The sequence below is a fragment of the Triplophysa rosa genome, linkage group LG13 (genome assembly GCF_024868665.1).
Source record: "Triplophysa rosa linkage group LG13, Trosa_1v2, whole genome shotgun sequence".
Taxonomy (NCBI): domain Eukaryota; kingdom Metazoa; phylum Chordata; class Actinopteri; order Cypriniformes; family Nemacheilidae; genus Triplophysa; species Triplophysa rosa.
The window spans coordinates 23,733,529-23,748,079 of NC_079902.1; the positions used below are offsets into that span (position 1 = coordinate 23,733,529).

Sequence of the window (14,551 nt, forward strand, 5' to 3'; positions counted from 1 at the left end):
AGAGAGAGAGAGAGAGAGAGAGAGAGAGAGAGAGAGAGAGAGAGAGAGAGAGAGAGAGAGAGAGAGAGAGAGAGAGAGAGAGAGAGAGTGAGAGACTTTGATAAACTCACGGTCTCGTCTCTCTCTTCACTGCTGGACTGTGAGCTGCTCCTCTGCTCCTCTCGTTTGATGAGTTTCTCGTACAGGTCGCTCACCAGGAATGATGGGTAATATCTCTCTTTCATGGTCTCGTAAACATCTCCCTGGATCCTGAGGAACACGTCTGTCCCCTTGTTTCCCACCAGCGTCTGCTGGATCTCTTTATAAAGAGCTTTCTCCACCGGGATCTCTCTGCTCTCCACAAAGAAGTTCTGATAGATCTCTCCCACCAGCTGTGCCACTTCATTCTACACACAAACACACAACATGAGACATGGGAGACAAGAATCAAGATACCAGAGAGGCTTCTTAACAACATTTTGAACCAAATGTTAGACTTGAAGGCTAAACGAACACAGATCACACACGTCAGGGTACATTCACACAACAACAACGTATTAAACACTTAAAACATTCACACACACACAACAACACACACTCTTCAAATAAAGGTGCTTCATGCTTCCATAAAGAACCTTTAACATCTGAAGAACCTTCTGTTTCACAAAAGGTTCATTGTGGCAAAAAAAGGGTTTTCAGATCATAAAATGGGTTCTTTGACTCAATGCTTCTTTGTTCATCACTAAATAAAAAGTGAAAATACGACTTCACTCTTCAAAATAAAGGCGCTTAACATGTTCTTCACAGTGATGCCATAGAAGAACCATTTTTGGTTCCACAAACGTCAGTAGTTGGTGATGTCACTTTGATGTCAAATTGTCAGGTACCCCCATCATTTCACAAATGTGCATTTTTGCAGTTTACACGGGGTTGATATCATTTTGTCATGTCGAGAATGACAGTGTTGTGTTTTTGTTGTGTGAACAGTCAGATGATGTGGTTTCATTGTGGAGATTTGCTTCTGATGGTTTCAGGTGTTCAGGTGAAGTTGGTTTCTGACCTTGTTGGCGTTCTTCAGCATCTCCACCAGCTCCCAGAAGCTTATGAGAGCTCTCTTATCCACGCGCTCCATATAAACACGGAAGTGTTCACGATACACTGAGGTTGACATGATCTCTTCAAACTGAAGTATCTGTGAGAACACAAACACACTAATTCTCAACGGACATTTTACAATCATACCAATCAATATCATTGACCAGGAAACATCACCTTGACATCATTTGACTTCACATGTAAATAGAAATACATATAATATAAATATTCAATTCAAACAGAGATGACAAGACGTAAATAAGCATTTAATGACTATAACTGATTAAGGATTTATGATTTAGTTCCTTGCTTCCATCTAAGTGTGGAGAGAATATTACATTCATGACCTCTGAAGGAATGGCTTCCTTCTCTCAATGTCTATAAACGGTCCGAGTGGATTGGGGAAGAAACACTGAATCTCATCATCTTTAATGAAGCGTGAGGTTTAGTTCTGTGTTTGGTGAATGAGCGGCAGATGTGTCCTGTAACAACCCAACACGCTGTAAAACTCAACGGTGTGAATCACAACAGCCTAAAGCTACAGCAGGTCACACGACGAACTGAGAGGTCACTCCCATCAGGAGTTTATATGAGGTTAAACGCACACACACTCATACAAATGAACGCTGGGAGTGTAGTTTGTACCCGTTGGCTCTGTGGCCCGTCCCCATCATCCTGACCTCCGTCCTCCTGCTGCTCGTAGTTTGGACCCCCGAGGAGTCGAATGCGTTTCTCGCACTGTTTCTTAGCCACCGTCAGCTGGTTTATATAACGCTTCATGTTTCTGGCACGTAACAGGTCTGCTTTCAGCGCGGCCGCCTCTTTACCTTTACTGTCTAAAGACAGAGAGAGAGAGAAACACATCTGAGGAAAGATTTAGCATTGTGACGTCAGATGACACGCAACAGGTTTACTTCCTCCCGTTTGATCGGTGTTACAGTCACACAAACTCTCAAACAGTCTTGACAGGACAGTGAGTCTGAACACACTGTTTATACACAACATTAAAGGGACACTTCACCCAAAAATAACAATTCTGTCATCATTGACTCGCCTTCCAGTTGTTCCAGATCTGTATAAATGTCTTTGTTCTGATGAACACAGAGAAAGATATTGACGACAAAACCAGCTTTATAATTCAACAACTCGGAAGTGTTTCAACGAAATGTTCAATATAGAGACGAAGTGTTGCTTTCTGAAAGTCTGACCTCACTCTAGATATCTGAGAATCGCCCGACACAAAACCACGAGCTGATGATGATAATACATCACCAGCGCAGATATGAAGTGACGTCTTCTTACCTTTCTGTCTCTTTAACTGAGGAATACTGCTGATGGTCGTGGCCTGAATGATCTCCACAACTATCTGATACCTGCAGACAAAACAAACAAACAAACAAACAAACAAACATCAGAGTCACGATGGAGAAAATCCCTGAAGAGCTTTCCCCCGGATCCCGCTCTCGTCATCCCAGAGATGATTCAAGTTGACCTCCTCATCCGCCTTCAGGTTCAAACCGACAGCCATCCACCACGTCATATTTAAGATGATAATGTTTGCTTTTCACATTACATACATGCATTTGGCAGAAGCTTTAATCCAAAGCGACTTACATTGCATTATACGATACATGATATCTGAGTATATGTGCAATCATCAGTGACGTATAAAGCACCTCACATCAATACCTGAGTAAAAGTACAAATATCTCGCCAGAAAATTACTTTGGTAGAAGTGAAAGTAAGCTTTTAGAATATGACTCGCGCAAAAGTCTTCAAGTAACAGATAAACATTGTACTTAAGTATCCAAAGTACTTTTTATATGAAATCTACTTAAGTATTTAAAGTAAAGTTGAAGCAAACGTGTTTATATTTTTAGCATAAAGATCAAAATGGTGCTTACATAGAAATGTACAACTTTGAAAAAGCTCGGTCTCAAGCTCAGTAGTTGAAAAAATGAGACGATTCACATATTCACGCTTTCTCATGGAGGAATTTCTCAGAGGAACAATATTCTCAGCAAATGAATGAAACGGATCCTGTGATCGAACGAAAGGATGAACATTCACGACACACTTTCTGTTCTCAATGAAACCGAGCCAGACAGAGGAACGGCAGAAATACTTCATGAACGTTCCATTTCAAACGTTTGAGAACACTGTAAGTGAGGACGAGAGTGAAATGATGTCTGGTGTGTCGGGACGATATGAAGGAAATCCTTCAAAAACGACATGAAGCAAGAGCGGAACACAAATGAATGTTTGTTGTCAGAGGTCTCATCCACAGACTCAACCGGCATACATCTTTATTTAGAAATCAGCTTCATCTCCCTCTTCAAAATAATGAGACAAAACCCAACCGTTTCTCCTTTCATCTCATCGCCGTCTCCACCGCAGTGTTTACCTGCGTCACCTAGCAACAGTCTCATCACCCGACCCCACGTCTCCTCCTGGTGTGAAATGAGACGGATGCTCATTTTCCTCCACACAATGAGCGGTCTTTTCCTGCTCTCGTTCTCTTTTATTCAGCCATCAAACAAAGACTGTTCGACTCTTGGTGGACATCAGATTCAGAACTAAACACAAGTTGTCATGGAAACAAAGAGGTCAGAATAGTAAAACTGAGAGATAACCAGTGTCTGTTTGTTGTTAAAGTGATCAATAAAGCTTTCTTATCCAGAGCAGATTTTCCTTCAGCTGTTTGTTTCATGTGTTCCTCAGAAAAGCTAAAAGGACAAATACTGAGAACGTGTCTTTTTGCACGGGTGTTTTGTCTTTCATCCCAGAGCGACGAGAGGAAGACAGATTTCTCCTCTAAGCGATGGTTCTTCAGTTATTTCTTCGCAAATTGGGGTCAGAACGCTCGCGTCAGACGCCGGCCGATCCATCTCCATCCTTTCTAGCTACGATCAATACAGCCGGAAAGTTTGTCTGAGAGTTGAAATGCCACCGTCTCATGAGTCACAGATAATACACATCCACAACAAACCTCAAATGACAAATTCCCCTTCTCACCCGCAGACAACAACAACAACATCTGAATTAATGACAGTGTAGACTTCAGTTCACCTGTTAAATCTCCTGACAGACTGAAAGAGAAATGGCTTTCAGTGCAACTATTTCTGTCCGGACATAAATAGGTTGGGATGTGGCGAGATGCTCCAGTGAGTCATCCACTAACTCCTGCTTTTAAACACACACACACACACACACACACACTCGCTTACTCACACAAACACACATGCACACACGCACTAACACGCACACACTCACGCACCTACACTCGCTCACGCACACACTCTCGCACGCACTCGCTTACTCACACAAACACACATACACACACGCACGCAATAACACACACACACACATACACACGCACGCAATAACACACAAACACATACACACTCGCACGCACACACACATGCACACTCTTGCACGCACGCGCACACCTGCACTCACACTCGCGCACACACACACACACACACACACACACTCGCACACACACACACACACACACACACACACACACACTATAACATGAATCAATAACCTATTTATATGACTGTCAAGTCCAGCTGCCAGGAAGTGATTATAGATCCAGAAGGATGTTTGTACCTGAGCTGTTTGAGAAACTGCACGTCAGAGCTGCTGCTGATGAGTTTGATGAACTCCTCGTAGGACGGAGCATACGTGTACGCTTTCTTATGATGCTCGTTCAACTGCTCCCTGTGTTCTAACTGAGCCAGCAGCATTCGGTTAATGTAGTCGGGATCACTCAACGCGTCCACCAACGGCTTCAACACTGAACGCACACACAGAGAGAGAGAGAACATGCTCTTTTTACCAAAACCAAATGCACAAATTAGGGAAATATTTTTCGACCAATTCACAAGCCACCACAAAGTATTAAGGTGTAATGAGAACTTCCGTGTCACCTTTAGTGGCAACAACTTCGACCAGCAGAAGTCGCAGACTGCGAGAACGGGCGTCCCGCACGGGCAGCAGGCGCAGCATGAGCAGACGAGCGCAGCTGCGCAGAAAACGCAGCTCATCGTCAGGACTGCGCAGACAGGGATGAAGCGGAAATGCTCTCGGCACCTCCTCTAGTCTGCAGAAACAAAGAGAAAGACGAATCGTGACGTATGAAGAGAACAATATTACAAAAAGAGAAAGGATGAGATGATGTGGAGGAAGATTTTGACTTCTGTGATGTGGAAAATGTGGAATTGAAACTGAATCCAAGCATATAAACAGAATTCACTCATTTTTTTTTCAGAATCATTTTTAAAAACCCATTTCAGTTCATTTACAAATGCACGTTTTTTGTAAATGATGATTCGCTCAATTTGTTTCATGATTTGTTGATTCATAAAACTTAAACAAAAATGACCTCAGAATATAGACAAATTAAAAAGGGAAATAAAAAATGAGTTAAATGAAAATAAAACTCAGAAGAGTCAGATAAAATATTCCATTACGGCTTCAAAAACATCCCAGCATGCACCTCAAGAAATAAGTGGAGAGTTGAAATCTGGGTGTATTATATTCCTTTAAAATGGGTCGCTAACAAACGTGTGTTACGAGTCTCACCTGGTGTTAGCGGTTTTGAGGTCACAGAAGTGTGTGTGGAGGGACTTGACCGTGTCGTTACAGACTAAATTCACAACGTCCACCTCAGACAGACGCATTCGCAGCTGTTTGGTCATTTCCCAGACGTCCTCGGACAACATCTGATACAGCTGGCCCTCATCTCGACTCAAGGGGACGTACCACGACAGAATGTAGTCCCTGTAGCTGTAGTCAAACACTGAAGAGACAGAGAGAGAGAGACTTCATTCTTCCCGATCAGAAATACCTCATCATACGGAGGAAGTCTGGCAACCCCACAATCCACACGTGACCAAACGTCAAACATTATGATAGACAAGATTTTCAACTATTTAGGGTATTTTGTGTAAATGTAAAGCAAAATCCAACCAATCACGATGAAGGACGTGTATTTAGTTGTGTAACTGCAGCAAGGTTATTTTAGTTTACTAAAACTAAAACTTTCAAAACGTTCCTGTTCATTGAAATCAAATCAAATATTGACCTAAAATTTTTTGGAAAAACTTAACTCAAGGAAAAATTGAAATGTTGCCTCAAAAATAAACTGATGAACTAATTATTATAATAAACAAAAACTAAAATAAAAATGAATTAATCTAATATAGCAACATTAAAAATAAACCAATACATTATAAAATGACAAAAGCATATACCAAAATTGCCAAAACTTTAACTACAATTAACACAAAAACTAAAAAGCTAAAAATAAAAGCTAATTTAAAATATTAATAAAACTGAATAAAACTAAAATCAAAACTATAATAACTCAATATATCAACATCACAAAACAACTGATTTAAAATACACATTGTTGTTTAGGGCTGAACGGTTAATCGTATTCTAATCGTGATAACGATTTTTGCTCCCCACAATTAACTGAGCATAATCGGTGTGATGGTAATGTTTAAAAGCAAGCGCAAAACTCCTGACGAGGTCAAAAAAATCATCGCAAAACTTGAAACAGGAAATACAGGAAATAAAAAAGCACAACATTTTTGCATTTCTAGTATTTTTATACTTTTTTACAAAACCCACAGACAAACATGAAGGGTGACCAATGATTTATAAACAAAAGAACAAGAAATAAAAAATGGAGTTGCAAGGTTTTATTCCGAAGGTCTTTGAAATACTCTGTTGAAGAAGTTCAACGGCAGAAGATTATGACATATTCATTGGCTGTAAAGTAACGGCCTAATAAACATGCTGAAGTGAAATAAAAAAAACAAAGTTCTGAACTGACAAAATAATCGTGTTTATTAATCATGATTAAAATGTTGAGTAAAGTAACCGTGATGATCATTTGACGCACGGTCGTGCAGCACCTCTGATGTTGACAAGATTGTTCCACACATATGAGCATCTGTTATTATGAGCAACATTAACCGCTGTCACACAGATGGAGACCTCAAACTGAGATTACAGCTCATAAAACCCATCAATGTCCAGATACATTACAGACAACACCTACAGCAACACACACACACACACGTCTGGTTTACTATCTCCGCGGGGACAGTCCATAGGCGTAATGTTTTTTATACTGTACAAACACAGAATATTTTATCTCCTAACCCAACCCCTAAACCTAAAGATCATAGAAAACATTTTGCATTTTTAGATTTGTAAAAAATATTGTTCTGTACAATTTATAAGCTTTTGTGCCCATGAGGACCTCAATTTTGGTCCCCACAGTGACACGAGTCCCCATGTGTTGGTGTGTATTCAGGTTTAGGTCCCCACCGGGATATACAAACATGAACACACACACAGACCTCCAGGTGACAGATGGCATGATCGTGATGCCAGACAAACACACTGCACATCATCACAGCATCAGTCTGATTCCTGCAGTCACGCAGACATCCTGCATCAGCTTCCCAAATCTCCGCTCACAGGCATTTCTCCTCCAGACTGTGAATCACATCTATTTATAGCCTCCGTGACCTCATAAAAAGTGCTGAGCGTCAGCTTCTGTTTCTCTTCATAAACCACAGAAACCATCTCACGCGGCTTTCTCCTAAACACTGATCACACACGAGACTGCATCTTAAACAGGGCTCGACATGAACGCTTGTCCCGGACAGGTCAGTGTTTTGTGTGGCCAAGCGAGAGAGAATTTTACTCGCCCGACTGGACAAGTACCTTGAAATAAAATGATGCTCGAGGATTTGTCTGCGTCTCCAGAGTTGCTCTGAGAGTTTATTTTGAGAGAATTTCACTGTTTGAGTGCAGCTATCGTCAAACGCACTAAAACTCAAGCGTCTTCCCGAAGACCCGTCAAAATAAAAGTCCCGTTGACTTGAACACTCAGACGAAACATTCCTGTGGTATTTGCTAAAGGAAACTGTAGTACCCTTGTAGTAAATTGATAAACTGTAGTAAACACTAGTATACTATAGTAAGGTTCAAAAACACTACAGTATCTAGGAATTTTCCTGCGGTTAACTATGGCAAATAACACTATAGTACACGACAGTCATTTATGTGGATACCTCTACTGTATAGTAAAAAAATGAAATACACAGAACTTAAAAATAAAACAGATTTAGGTTAACTTAAAATTATATGGCCCTCTTGTATCCATCTGTTTGTAACAAGTTACTCCGATTAATGTAAGGTCATGTAAACGCGTTTTCTTTCATCGGGGAAAACTCATAAACCGCGTAAGCAAAACGTGCTCAGCAGAGGTAGTTTTTGCCCATTACTCCGATTTCGCGCTGCATGTAAACGCCTTTTTTTCTCTCAGTTGTGTTTATGTGCGCATGTCTGAAAGCGCAGTAGTTAAAGTCCCAGACGGAAGTAACAGTAAAATAAAAGTCCGCTTTAGAATCATGCAGTTGATGTAGAAACGTCAAAATGAAGAACTATTGTTGCATATTCAGGTACTGCGGACATGAGAAGAGATATAAAAATACAGCTTCTGACCGTTCTCCCGCTGCATTTTTTATTACTAAACAGACTATCGACGATGACGTCACTGCACGCGAGAAACCCGGCATGTCTCAAACTTCCGTGTAAACGCGGTTTTCTGCGAAGCCGGTTTATTACGCATGAAAACAGGTTTCTTTTAAATGCTGAGTTTTTTATAGATATATGTATATAAAACACTCAAACAGACATCATGACAATCTTGTTATCATGAAAACCGTGAAGTAAAACTCTCATATTGTGCCATCTCTTATGCCAATATTCTCTATCAATCGAATGCCCAAATGAATTATGAAGCACTATAGAGTACATACTACACAAAGTACACAAGTAACCCTGATCCGCTCACGTCTTCATTCTCTACCGTGTGTGGAGTCAGTTTGGCTCATCAGACTGATCTATGCGAGTCATGTAAAAGTGCTTTAGTCTGTCTGTAAAACCTGATCCCGGGTCAGTAATGTGCTTAAGCGGCTAATGGTTCAGGTGTATTGCTGGGGCAGATGAGATGGAAATCTGAGGTCGGTTCTGATCGATTCTGCAACCATCAGCATTACCATCGCACATTTAAGCCAATCCAACATCACGGTGTGTGTGTGCGCGTGTGACACGTGTGGTGTGTATGAATGAGCCTCTGTTACTGGGACCAGTATGGCTCATCTGTGTCTGTGTTGGTAACAGGGTCTCTAGTGTACCAAACACTAAGAGGATCAATCCGTCACGAGCGAGCCGAGCTCATTATTATAATCGTACACTCATTCAAACAATATCCTGTTCATGAGTCTGAACTTCTCTTACATGGTCATGTTATTATCTGTCATGCAGCTGTTTCACGTCACGTGACTAGAAACAGCCAATAGAACCCAGTTTAGAGAGGAAAATTTGCACCCGTCACCATCTGTGATGCAATCTAGCTGAAAGATGATTTTACAGTTCTGTTATTTCAGAAAGCTTCACAACAAACGGCTTCAGGATGATGAAGTTTGTCAGCTCACTGCACAGCGGTTGTGTGATCTAATCTCGCTGATGTAAAGTACTGTACAGATACTGAACGCCTGCAGAAATCAGACAAAAAGCTCTGGAAAGAACCATCAATATAAACTGTGTGCATTGTGTTCATGTGTATTGTGCGTGTGTGTGCGTATTGTGTGTGTGTGTGTGTGTGTGTGTGTGTGTGTGCGCATGCGTGCGTGTATATTGTGTGTATGTGTGTGTGTGTGTGTCTGTGTGTGTGCGTGCTTATTGTGCGCATGTGTGTATTGTGTGAGTGTATTGTGAGAGTGCGTGCACTCGTGTGTTGTGTGCGCATGTGTGTGTGTATTGTGTGCATGTGTATCGTGCGTGTGTATTGTGTGCATATGTGCATGTGTGTGTGTATTGTGTGCATGTGTATCGTGTGTGTGTGCGTGCGTGTGTGTATTGTGTGCGTGTGTGTACTGTGTGCATGTGTATTGTGTGCGTGTGTGTGTGCGTGCGTATTGTGTGCGTGCGTATTGTGTGCGTGTGTATTGTGTGCGTGCGTATTGTGTGTGTGTGTATTGTGAGAGTGCGTGCATGCGTGTGTATTGTGTGTGTGTGTATTGTGAGAGTGCGTGCATGCGTGTGTATTGTGTGCATGTGTGCGTGCGTATTGTGTGCATGCGTATTGTGTGCGTGCGTATTGTGTGCGTGCGTATTGTGTGCGTGCGTATTGTGTGCGTGCGTATTGTGTGCGTGTGTATTGTGTGCGTGTGTATTGTGTGTATTGTGTGCGTGTGTATTGTGTGCGTGTGTATTGTGTGCGTGTGTATTGTGTGTATTGTGTATTGTGTGCGTGTGTATTGTGTGTATTGTGTGCGTGTGTATTGTGAGAGTGTGTATTGTGTGCGTGTGTATTGTGTGTATTGTGTGCATGTGTATTGTGTGTATTGTGTGTGTGTGTATTGTGAGAGTGCGTGCATGCGTGTGTATTGTGTGCGCGTGTGTATTGTGTGCATGTGTATCGTGCGTGTGTGTGCATGTGTATTGTGTGCATGTGTATCGTGCGTGTGTGCGCGTGTGTATTGTGCGTGTGTGTGTATTGTGTATATTGTGTGCGTGTGTGTATTGTGTGTGTGTGTGTATTGTGTGCGTGTGTGTATTGCGTGCGTTTGTGTGTGCGTATTGTGCGCGTGTGTATTGTGTGCATGTGTATTGTGCGAGTGTGTATTGTGTGCGTGTGTATTGTGTGTATTTTGTATGTATTGTGTGTGCATATTGTGTATATTGTGTGCGCGTGTGTATTGCGTGCGTATGTGTGTGCGTATTGTGCGCGTGTGTATTGTGTGCGCGTGTGTATTGTGTATATTGTGCGTGTGTATTGTGTATATTGTGTGTGTGTGTGTGTGTATTGTGTGTGCGTGTGTACTGTGCGCATGTGTATTGTGTGCGCGTGTGTATTGTGTATATTGTGTGCGCGAATATTGTGTATATTGTGTGTGTGTGTGTATTGTGTGCGCGTGTGTATTGCGTGCGTTTGTGTGTGCGTATTGTGCGCGTGTGTATTGTGTGTGTGTGTGTATTGTGTATATTGTGCGTGTGTATTGTGTATATTGTGTGTGTGTGTGTGTGTGTGTGTATTGTGTGTGCGTGTGTACTGTGCGCATGCGTATTGTGTGCGCGTGTGTATTGTGTATATTGTGTATATTGTGTGTGTGTGTGTATTGTGTGCGCGTGTGTATTGCGTGCGTTTGTGTGTGCGTATTGTGCGCGTGTGTATTGTGCGCGTGTGTATTGTGTGTGCGTGTGTACTGTGCGCATGTGTATTGTGTGCGCGTGTGTATTGTGTATATTGTGTATATTGTGTGCGTGCGTATTGTGTATATTGTGTGTGTGTGTATTGTGTGCGCGTGTGTATTGCGTGCGTTTGTGTGTGCGTATTGTGCGCGTGTGTATTGTGTGTGTGTGTGTATTGTGTATATTGTGCGTGTGTATTGTGTATATTGTGTGTGAGTGTGTGTGTGTGTGTGTGTATTGTGTGTGCGTGTGTACTGTGTGCATGTGTATTGTGTGCGCGTGTGTATTGTGTATATTGTGTGTGTGTGTGTATTGTGTGCGCGTGTGTATTGTGTGCGCGTGTGTATTGTGTATATTGTGTGTGTGTGTGTATTGTGTGCGCGTGTGTATTGCGTGCGTTTGTGTGTGCGTATTGTACGCGTGTGTATTGTGCACGTGTGTATTGTGTGTGCGTGTGTACTGTGCGCATGTGTATTGTGTGCGCGTGTGTATTGTGTATATTGTGTGCGTGCGTATTGTGTATATTGTGTGTGTGTGTGTATTGTGTGCGCGTGTGTATTGCGTGCGTTTGTGTGTGCGTATTGTGCGCGTGTGTATTGTGTGTGTGTGTGTATCGTGTATATTGTGCGTGTGTATCGTGTGTGTGTGTGTGTGTGTGTGTGTGTGTGTGTGTGTGTGTATTGTGTGTGTATTGTGTGTGCGTCTCCATTATCATGAAATCAGAAACCACCTTCATTACGGTGAGCGGTCAACAGTTTCAATGAGAAGAACGACACAAACATACTAAACACGTGTGAGGCGGACAGATGAAGAGTTTATAATAGCTCAGCACAAAAGAAAAGCATCTGTTCCTGTTTTCATTTCCATGACATACAACAACCCCAAAACCTTTTAGACTAGGGCTGCACGATTATGGGAAATCACCCTTTACCTGCTTTCCTGTAGCTCAGTGGTTAGAGCGTGGTGCTAGCAACGCCAAGGTCATGGGTCGGATCCCAGGGATTGCACATACTCAGAAACAAATGTATAGTGTCATGCACTGTAAGTCGCTTTGGATAAAAGCGTCTGCCAAATGCGTAAATGTAAATGTAAAATGATAATCACGATTATTTTGCTCAAAATTTTAAAGAAAATTAATAATCACGGTTATTCTTGTCAGTTCAGAACATTTGTTTTTAATTTCACTTCAGCATGTTTAATATACTTTACAGCCAATTAATATGCGTTTTAATTTGCTGCCATTAAACTTCTTCAACACCGTATTTCAAAGTACGCTATCGTCTAAACACTCTGCCCCAAAAATTAACATTTTGTGACCTTCGGAATGAAACCTTGCTTCATGTTTGTCTGTGGGTTTTGTAAAAAAGTATTAAAATAGTACAAATACTGTGTCGAAATGTACTGTTTTTTTATTTTCTGTAAAGTGGCAGTGAGAGTTTAAGCTTTTCCGACAGCGATGATTTTCTGACCTTATTGAGAGTTTTGTGCTTGCTTTTAAAACATTAATATCACAACGATTATGCTCAATTAATTGTGGGAAGCACAAATTGTTGTCATGATTAAAATACGGTAAATCGTGCAGCCCTAATTTAGACACTTAAAAATGTGAAAACAAAGGCACTTATTTGTTAAAAATGACATTTTCAGGTTGTCAGACAGTCACTCTGTGAGCAGCCGGTTAAAGGTCACTGTAGAAACAGCTCAGAAAGTTATGGAGAAAACCTCAAAGGCGTTCAGTTTGGTCTCAGTGTTCAAGCATGTTCTGGGACTGATGCAGGATTTTACCCATGATGCTTTCTGATCCACATCTCTAATCTCTGCTCCTGGCATCTAAAGTATTGAGATTTTCTAAAGATCTCACGACTGTCAGAGGTGAAATATCATGAGGGCTGGATTTAGATCATAAACAAACCTTTCCTCACCCTCACGTCTCCCCAAAACCACACCACTTTCTTCTTGAACGAAAAGAGGAATGTAAGAAAGATCACACATTGTCAGCAAAAACTTACCAGAAACTGTCAAGGTGCAAAAATATGGAAGCCCAATCCTGCCAAAATTAAAATTAAATAAATAAATACAAAAATAAATCCATGAAGAAATGTAAAAAAGCTAAAATAAATAAATACAGAAATTAATTTTCTAAAAATAACGAAAAATAATGAAAAAAATTATATTTAAATGCATATTATTTATTGATTTAAAATACACACTGTTGTTTAGGGCTGAACAGTTAATCGTATTTTAATCGTGATAACGATTTTTGCTCCCCACAATTGATGTGATAGTAATGTTTAAAAGCAAGCGCAAAACTCCCGACGAGGTAAAAAAAATCATCGCAAAACTTGTATTTTTTAAACTGCCATTTTACAGGAAATAAAAAAGCACCATGTAATAAAAAATAAATCCATGAAGAAATGTGAAAAAGCGAAAATAAATAAATAAATACAGAAATTAATTCTCTAAAAATAACGAAAAATAATGAAAAAGTTTATATTTAAACGTATATTATTTATTTATTTAAACATTTATTTCTTTTTTGTACATTTTTGTATTTCTTTTATGCATTTATGCTAATAAATATGTAATTCAAAATTTTTACATTTTCACATTTATTTATTTTCACATTTATTAATTTCTACATTTCTGTGTCCATATGGTAATGAGGGGGCGTGTCTTACTTCAGACCTGGCAGTCGAGCACAGAGTGCTGCTGTAGACCACAGGAAAACTTTAAGGCCATAGTAACATCTTATGCTTTGACAAAATGACATGCAAGAGATGAGTGTGACCACATGAAACAATAATATAGTATATTACAGCAAAGTAAACTGCAGCATACTATATATTACAGTAATATATACTGTAGTGTACTATAGTATTTACTATAGTAGGATTTAAAAGCCCTTAAGGAAATCAACCATGATTGTATCATAGTGTAAGAGTAGAAACCATGTTTTGGCAGATTTGTATGACCACAGTTCCACTACAAACACCATGGTTAACTCTGGTTATACTGAAGCAACACAATGGTTAAATTGTAGGGGTGTGACGAGATCCGATAAGTCTCAAGAACACAATTTCCTTACGCAATTGGCATGATGGAGTGATGGGCTCGAAATTGCGACCATTTTAGTTGCATATGCTCCCTAAATTTATCCTGTGCGACCTCAAAATATATTTGGGAGCATTTG

The 14,551-nt window shown here is 40.6% G+C and overlaps 1 protein-coding gene across 1 annotated transcript in view; it reads right to left on the minus strand.

Moving 5' to 3' along the window:
• snx25 (sorting nexin 25) overlaps positions 1–14,551 on the minus strand; it is a 27,366-nt gene that overhangs the window by 5,514 nt on the left and 7,301 nt on the right. The window contains exons 3-9 of the mRNA XM_057348926.1: positions 5,665–5,881; positions 5,010–5,182; positions 4,690–4,876; positions 2,377–2,447; positions 1,720–1,910; positions 1,040–1,171; positions 111–386 (exon numbers count right to left, since the gene is read on the minus strand). Coding sequence (XP_057204909.1) covers positions 111–386; positions 1,040–1,171; positions 1,720–1,910; positions 2,377–2,447; positions 4,690–4,876; positions 5,010–5,182; positions 5,665–5,881 — 1,247 coding nt within the window. The remainder of the gene's footprint in view (positions 1–110; positions 387–1,039; positions 1,172–1,719; positions 1,911–2,376; positions 2,448–4,689; positions 4,877–5,009; positions 5,183–5,664; positions 5,882–14,551) is intronic.